The following is an 8,762-nucleotide window of genomic DNA, read 5'->3' as shown; positions in this document are numbered from 1 at the left end:
AAGTTTTGTCTTTCTCCAAACATGGTGTAGTCTTTGTCCTCTCTTGACCAGTATTTTACATCTAGAGTTAGTACTGTAAAGAGTTTTCTTTTTCAATTCTTATGGAAAACTAGGCAGTATTCCTAGTCTTTCCTGTCTTCCTCTCATTAGTGTTTTATTTGCTCTGATACAAGTTTGCAACCATACAATTAACATCACCACAAGGGTGAATGGTTACCATGTGCCATCATTTTGGGAGAGAGGGTGGACAGGGTCTCTATATTAGCCAGGTTGGCTTGGAACTTGCTATGTAGCCATGGCTGGCCTCAAACTTGGGATTCTCTTTGTTCAGTCTCCTGAGTGCTAGGACAAGGGGCATGTGCCATGTCCAGCTTATGTGTCTCTTGATGTGATGCCATCAGTTCTGTGATATTCTTACCCATAATGCTTAACCTGGGTATAATCATGGAGAAACCTAAGTCTTGAGAAAATTCCATAAAATGTCTGGCCTGTTTTCTTAAAAAAGAAAGCAAAGGTTAGAGCCAGCAAGAGAGTTCAGTGGGTAAAAGCGCTTGCCACCAAACTTGATGACCTGAGTTTGATAGTCCTGGAGGCCAATTTGCACAAGTTGTTTTCTGACCTCTGCACATGTGCTGAGGCCTGCAGGCACATGCTTTCTCTCTCTCACACACACAAATTAAATAAATAAATAAATACATAAATGAAAAAAGAAGGATAAGGAGCTATATTTGGTTTGGAAGGACTAAAGACACATAATAATGAAATGCAGTATTTGATTCTGGATTAAATTCTTCAGGAATAAAATGCCATGGAGGGCGTTGTTGAGATAAATGGAAAAATTGGAATGTGGATTTTAGTATTTTAGTATTAAATGTCTTGAATTGATATCTACCCTATGGTGATGTAAAAAAGAATTGTTCTTAGGAATAGCTACTGAAAAATTACCATACAGGAACATGAAGAGCTAATCCTGTTGGCTGCTATGCCTCTGTTCCCAGCACTTGAGAGACTGAGGCAAGAAGATTGAGACTTTGAGGTCAGTCTGACATATGTAGTGAGATCCTTCTCAACTCCCCCACCCCCCAATCCCCAGCCCAAAGAAGAAAAAAACATGGAGGATTGATACAAAAACCTATGTGAATTATTCAGAAAAAAAGTATATATTAATATTGAAAAATACTAAACTAGTGATTCTGAACTAAAGATATTTAGAAGTTCTCCATCATTTCAGTTCTTCTTTAGTTGGGGATAATTTCAAAATAAAAATAAGTAAAGGCTGAGGGTCTGACTTTAGTACTTTAGTACTTTACTAATATACATGAAATCTTGAGTTACATCCAGCATGGGGATGCGGGGGAGGGGTGGTCAAAGTCTCCTTAAGCTACAGAGCAAAATAAATATGTAATTTCCACTGTTAGTCCCTTTCCTGTGTGTAACTTTGGAAAGTCTCTCCAATTCATAATCTCTCTTTAAAAATGTCCTACCTGTAGGGAATCAAAGACTCCATCTGGGGCATTTGTACGATCTCAAAGCTAGATGCTCGAATCCAGCAGAAGAGAGAGGAACAGCGTCGAAGAAGGGCAAGTAGTGTCCTGGCCCAGAGGAGAGCCCAGAGTAGAGAGAGGCAGCAAGAGAGGTAAGGAGTGTAGGCCATGTCCCAGAATTCCTAGAGGGGGGTCTTGAGGGAGTTGGATTCTTAGTACACAATAAAGATCCTACAGAGTGAATTGCAATTTCACCATTCCAGTATTTGTTATTTGTTTATTTATTCATAATAGGAAAATGTTATAGGTGACATTCTCTCCACTCCTGCCCCCTGGTCCCTGCCCCTGTATTGACTTAAATTAGGATGCTTTACTCAAAATGACGTGATACTGAAAAATAAACTAATCCCAGCACTTGGAAGGCAGAGGCAGGTGGATCTCTGTGAGTTTGAGGTCAGCCTGGTCTACATAATGAGTTCCAGGCCAACTGGGGCTACAGGGAGACCGTGTCTCAAAAAGACCAAAATAAATAAATAAACAAAATAAAATCAGGGCCAGAGAGATGGCTCAGGTTGTACCATGCAAGCCTGTTGACTTGAATTTGAGCCTTAGAACAGACTGATGGAAGGAGAGAACTGACTTCACAAAGTTGTCCTCTGGCCTCTGTATACATCTCTCAACTCAGATTTCAGAAAATACTTTTTTAAAAATTTAATTTTTTTTATTATTATTGGGTGGTGGCACATGCATGCCAGGGTACACATGTGGAGGTCAGAGGACAAATCTGTAGTTACTTCTCTCCTTCCACCTTTATGTGGGTTCAGTGGATCAAATTTAGGTCACCAGGCTTTTGCGGCAAGTATTTTTGCCTGCTGAACTATGTCATCTACACCCCTGCCCTCCCCCCGCCACTTGTTTTTTTAAAGTAAAGCTGGTTTCAGCTGGGTATGGCGATACATGTCTCTAATTCCAGCACTGGCTATGTAGTGAGACCCTGTCGCACAAAAAAGCTGAGGGTCTGGCTCAGTGGTTAAGAGCATTGGCTGTCCTTGTAGAAGACTTGGGTTCTAATCCTAATACCCACATGGCAGCTAACAGTTCCAGGGAATCTGACACCTTCTTTTCTCTGGGGGCGCTGCATGATGTGGGTGCACTTACATACATGCAGGTATAACACTCATAAACATAAAAAATAAAATTAAAGAATAAAAAGCTGAGTCCTCTGAATTGTCTTTGCCCTTCCTCGTTACTGAATTAGAACTTGGGAGAACATTAGGGACCATGGAAGGTATAAAATGGAGAGCTACTGCATGACAATAGAAAGCAGCCTATATTCCTTTGAAGCCAAATTCATATTCTCTTTTCTAGTGAGCCACGTATTGTTAGCAGAATTTTCCAGTGTTGTGCTTGGAATGGTGGAGTATTCTGGGTAAGTTCCATCAAATTCTATGTTCCTTACAAAGTGTCTTTAGATCGTAGGTTAATATTTCTCAACAGTTTCACATAGAAACACTATGATGAAATTAATCTCTCAGCTGCTTATGTATGCTTACATTATCATGTGGATAGGGAGGGAACAGAGGAGGGGAGTGGGGCAAATATGAGTAATATACAATGATAAGTGTGAAAATGCCAGCATGAAACCCATTATTTTATATGTTAACTAAAAGAATTAATAATTGCCAGGTGTGATGGCACATGCCTTTATCCCAGCACTTGGGAGGCAGAGGCAGGTGGATATATGTGAGTTTGATGCCAGCATGACCTGTCTCAAAACAACAATAACAACAATAAACTGCAGGGCCTGAGAGATTGCTCAGTGATCTCTTGTAGACAGGTTTGGTTTACAGCACCCATATCAGGAAGCTCACAGCTACCAGGGAATCTAATGCCCTCTTCTGACCTTCATGGGTACCTACATGTACATAGTACACATAACAGACAGGCATACATACATACATACATACATATAAAACAAAAGATTAAAAAAATATAAATGAATAAAAAAAAAAATACCTACAGTCCTGGCACTTGGGTGGTAAATGCAGGGAGCTCAGAAGTTCAAGGTCATTTTTAGCTACATAGTGAGTTTGAGGCCAGTCTGGGATATTTGAGAATCAATCTCAAACAAAGCAAATGTGAATTTGGATTCTGTGTACTTACAGTGATTTTTATTCTCATTCAGGAAAGAACATGTATATGTAAACAAATGTCAGGGAGGGTCCTAAATATACATTTATTTATTTTTGTATGATTCATTGACAGGTTTTAGTATTATAGATAACAATTTGTGTTTACACTGTCGGGACATTTTGGCTAAGAGGTCAGAGGCAAAGGGCAGATATGGCCACATGAGCAAGATTCTCTTTGATTCTGGTTATAGCAATTAATTAGAATTACTATTAAAATCCAGATCAGATCCCACCACTGCCACCAAAAAACAAAACGAAACCCAGATTAGAAAAGGTTGCCTAGAGCTAGCACAGTCTTGAATGAAATTCCTGTTTCAAGAATGAGTAAATCCTGCCTTCAACTAGGGGTGTAGTGAAATTCAGGTTATCGTCTCTAAAGATTTCACCAGTTTTTTCAGATACTAGCTTGAGATTTAATTAGTAAACACTACAGTGTGTTTAGTATGTGCCTGTCTACTTATACCTGAATGCCATTTAAAATGTTTTCTTTGTCCTTCCAAAGGTTCATTGTTGACAGGCAGTACAGTTTGCAGTACTCACTAGGAGTATTGAGGAGAAATGGGTCTGATTTTGGTGTTTCTTCAGGCAATCCGTACTGGAAAAATCATTATACTGAAAGTTGAAATGTCTAGTTTTAAAGATGGGCTTTTGATTACTTCATTGCTTTTTTCCTTTAGTTCAGTCTCCTCTTGTTTTATCGAGTCTTTATTCCTGTGCTTCAGTCAGTAACAGCCCGAATTATTGGTAAGTACAAACCTGGCACCTTGCTACTTGTGGGGGATGGAAGTATGAGATGTTTGTTTCTAGTCTGCCTCACTTTCCCGAGCACTTTCTACATAACCAGGAATTTTTTATGAATTTATGTATGTATGTATGTATGTATGTATGTATGTATGTATGTATATATGTGTTTATTTATTTATTCATTCATTCATTCATTTTTGTGTATGAGTGTATTGCCTGCATGTATGTGAGTGCACCTGTGTTGTGCAGTGCCGCGGAGGTCAGAAGAGGGCTTCGGATTCCCCTGGAACTGGAGTTAAGGACGGTTTGTAGCCATTATGTGGGTACTGGGAATCAAACCCAGGTCCTCTGCAGGAGCAGTCAGTGCTCTTAACTGCTGAGCCATCTCTCCAGCCCCTTAAACTCAGACTTCTTAAGAGCTCCTTGAGATAGGCATTGTTGGTCTGATGTTTTATGGATGAGAAACTAGAAGTTGGTTGAACCATTTAGAAAGTAGCAGACCTAGGGTTTACATCCAGGTGGTTTCCTCCTAGTTGAGCAGTTAATCACTGTGACATCTCATTAGTTACCTTGTACGCAGATTTGGTTTAAGCAGCGCTTACCTGTGGTTATTCTGAATTAGAGCTTGTCCAGAATGTGGTATGTCTGCTACCATATGAGACTCTTTGTGAGCTAGATATAATAACATACTGGCAAGAAACAGAGATGGGGCTTCTGGCTGTCCATTGGCTAATTAAACTAATATCTCTTTTTGCTTTTCTTAGGTGATCCATCACTGCACGGAGATGTTTGGTCATGGTTGGAATTCTTCCTCACATCAATTTTCAGTGCTCTTTGGGTGCTCCCCCTGTTTGTGCTTAGCAAAGTTGTGAATGCCATTTGGTTTCAAGTAGGTCCAGGGCAGAATAGAGTTTGGGAACTATAATAGGTTGATGTAGGATTTTAGCCCATGAAGCTAGTTACCATATAAAGACCATTTTCAAGCCTTAACCTTTCTTAGCCAAGTAACCAGTGTGTTATCTTTGTGGTTTCATAAAATGAAATTATTGTCTCAAGTTACTGAAGCATTTCATGGCCAGAGTCTGGGGCATTAGCTTTGGGGATGGATACTTGGACTACTTAACCCGAACTTTGATGTACTACTCTTGGTTTCAGGATATAGCTGACCTGGCATTTGAGGTATCAGGGAGGAAGCCTCATCCATTCCCCAGTGTCAGCAAAATAATTGCTGACATGCTCTTCAACCTATTGCTACAGGCTCTTTTCCTTATTCAGGTGAGAATGCGTTTTAGACACTGGAGGAAATTTTTAAAAAGAAAGTTCAGCTAGAGGGAATGTCACTTTTTTTTGCATTTATACTGGAGTATGCATATGCGCCTTGTGAAAAGTAATTTTTTATTGTTGTGGGTTTTTTTTTTTTGGCTTGAGACAGGGTCTCTCTGTAGCCCTAGCTGGCCTAGAGCTCACTATGTAGAACAGTCTGGCCTTGAGCTCACAGATATCTGCCTGCCTCTGCCTCTGCCTCCCAAGTGCTGGGATTAAAGGTGTGTGCCACCACGCCTGGCCTAGTAATTTTTTTTTTTTTTTTAAAGACAGGGCTTTGTTGTGTGGTCCTGGTTAGCCTAGAACTCACTATGCAGACCAGACTGGCCTTGAACTCACAGAGGTCTGCCTGCCTCTGCCTCCCGAGTACTGGGATTAAAGGCATGTGCCACCATGCCTGGCCTGAAAATACTTTTTTTTTTTCAGTCTTTTTGAGACGGTCTCCCTGTAGCCTCAGCTGACCTGGGACTATGTAGACCAGGCTGGCCTTGAATGCACAGAGATCTGCCTGCCTCTCTCTCCTAAGTGCTGGGATTAAAGGTGAGCACCACCACATCCAGCGAAAATAATGTTTTTAAAGCACTATGTGTCTATGTGTATGGTGTGTTGTGGTATGTGTATGTGTGTACTTTCCACCTTATTCTTTGAGACAGGGCCTCTCACTGAACCTGAAGCTCACCGTTTTTAGCTGGCTGTCAGATCAGCCTCCTGGGATCCACCTGTCCTCCTGCCCCTGTGTTAGTGCTAGGGTTCTAGACACATATGCCAGGTTTCACATGTGTGAGATTTGAACTCAGACCTCCTGCTTTCACAGCAAGCACTGTTACCTAGTGAGCCACTTTTTAAGAAGCTGTATTGAAGTAGGGGTAAGAAGTAGTACACAATTGAGGTTTATTTATTTGTTCATTTTGAGGCAAGTGTAGCCCTGGCTGGTCTGGGACTCACTATGTAGACCAAGCTAGTCTTGAACTCACAGAGATCTGCCTGTCTCTGCCTCCTGAGTGATGGGATTTGAAGGTATGTTCCACTATGCCCTAGCCCTAAAATTGAGATTTAAGCAGGGACAGAGACAGAAACACTGATTGAGAGTCACTTCAAAACATTTTTTCATAAGAACAGAGTTTAAATACAGTGTTATAATCATGAATGTAACTTGGAGCCTCTGCTCTCTGCTTCTCCTATTCAAAAACTTGAGAAGCAGCAAGGAGGCCATCTGAGTGGTGGATACGAAGTGTCCCTAAGCTCTGGCATTACTATCTGTTGCACTTGTTTTTCAGGGGATGTTTGTGAGTCTCTTTCCCATCCATCTTGTTGGTCAGCTGGTTAGTCTGCTGCATATGTCACTTCTCTACTCACTGTACTGCTTTGAGTATCGTTGGTTCAATAAAGGTAAGTCCATGTAAAGAAACCCAGAGTGTAGAGACCCAGCTTGTGCCAAATCTTTGAATAAATGTAGCCTCATTGGCTAGAGGGAGCTTCCAATTAGTTTAGTGAGGCCAAGGAAAAGGCATTGTAGAATTATTGTTTTGGTGTGATGTAGCACTGACTGGGCCAGAACATGGCATAAATGAGCACAGGGTTTTTCAGAGAAGTTTAGACACGAGTGCAGGTAGAATTTCAAAATTGTTTTTATTTATTTTGAGACAGACTCTTGCTCTATCACCCAGGCTGGCCTTAAGGTCTTGTAGCTCAGGCTGCCCTTGAATGTAACAGGTCACCTGCTTCTACCTCCCAAGTGCTAGCATTACAGACATGCACTATCATGTCCACCTTATTTGATTATTTTGGGATTTTTTTTCTCTTTTTAAATTTTAAATATTTTTAAATTAATTATGTTTTTTGAGATAGGGTCATGCTATATAGTCCCTAGTGGCCTTGTAGTCTTACATGGCCCAGGCCGATTTTGAACTCCAGGCAACAGTCTTTCTCTCTCAGCCTCTTGAGTGCTGGGATTACAGGTGTAATAATCCATCATACTCAGCTGGGAGTCTTTTAAAAAGACTTTGATGCTGGGTGTGGTGCCAAGTACTTGTAAGCCTAGTACTCTGAGGTAAAGGAAGGAGGGTCTTGAATTTGAGTCTAGCCTGTGCTATATAGTGGGATCCTATCTCAAAAATTCAAACCAAAACAAAAACCTTTGGCATGTTCATCTGAGTGAGTGTGGTTGAAAGAAGGTAACTGCTTTCAATAGAGGCACTATTTTTTTTATTTAATAGTTTGCTTTGTTCTGTACTAAACCTGACAAAGGCTGCTGGTACTGAAACTCATAATTTACCTAGACTTTCAACTTTGGAATTAAGATTATTGATTGTAAAATCATTGCATTGAATCTATAATCAAATTTGTACTTTTTTTTTTTAAACTGCTGAGCCATTTCTCCAGCCCCAAATTTGTTAATTTTTTGAGACAGGCTCTCATTATATAGTCTTGGCTGAGCAGAACCTCAACATGTAGATGAGGCTGCTTCTACCTCCTAAGTGTTGGGATTAAAAGTGTGTGGCACCTTGTCCAGAAAATTTGTATAATTTTATTTAAAAATATTTTTATTAAGTTCTCTGAGAACCTCGTACAATGTATTTTGATCATATTCGCCCCTCTTTCCCAACTCCTCCCAGATCCACCCCCCACTGGTCCTACCTACCCAACTCACCCAGCTTTGTATTTTTTTTTGTGGGGCAGGGGGAATCAGCTCTGGAGCATGGTCAACCTCCCCAGGGCCACACCTGTGCAATTTTGTTTTATATGGTGTAACTTTATTCTAAATGGAAGATCTGTACCTAAAACCCAAGCCTGACATAGTTATGTCTGCCAGTTATTAGTCACTAAAATAAAATATGCAGCTAAGTGTACTGACTTCCTTGTTTTAGGAATTGAGATGCACCAGCGATTGTCAAACATAGAAAGGAATTGGCCTTACTACTTTGGATTTGGCTTGCCATTGGCTTTTCTCACAGCAATGCAGTCCTCCTACATTATCAGGTAACTTGGCTAGTGAAGTTTGAGAGGCTGGAAAAATAAA

At 40.6% G+C, this 8,762-nt stretch overlaps 1 protein-coding gene across 2 annotated transcripts in view; it reads left to right on the top strand.

Annotated features, from left to right (window-relative positions):
* The window catches only part of Ei24 (EI24 autophagy associated transmembrane protein), a 16,871-nt gene that overhangs the window by 3,268 nt on the left and 4,841 nt on the right, over positions 1-8,762 (top strand). For both annotated transcript variants that reach the window (XM_008834934.2, XM_017798623.2), the window contains exons 3-9: positions 1,491-1,636; positions 2,853-2,913; positions 4,354-4,420; positions 5,185-5,309; positions 5,576-5,695; positions 7,021-7,132; positions 8,611-8,722. In XM_008834934.2, coding sequence (XP_008833156.1) covers positions 1,491-1,636; positions 2,853-2,913; positions 4,354-4,420; positions 5,185-5,309; positions 5,576-5,695; positions 7,021-7,132; positions 8,611-8,722 — 743 coding nt within the window. The remainder of the gene's footprint in view (positions 1-1,490; positions 1,637-2,852; positions 2,914-4,353; positions 4,421-5,184; positions 5,310-5,575; positions 5,696-7,020; positions 7,133-8,610; positions 8,723-8,762) is intronic.

The sequence above is a fragment of the Nannospalax galili genome, unplaced genomic scaffold, assembly GCF_000622305.1.
Source record: "Nannospalax galili isolate Female #2095 unplaced genomic scaffold, S.galili_v1.0 scaffold690, whole genome shotgun sequence".
In the NCBI taxonomy this organism is placed as follows: domain Eukaryota; kingdom Metazoa; phylum Chordata; class Mammalia; order Rodentia; family Spalacidae; genus Nannospalax; species Nannospalax galili.
This window is presented reverse-complemented; position numbering and strand designations above follow the sequence as displayed.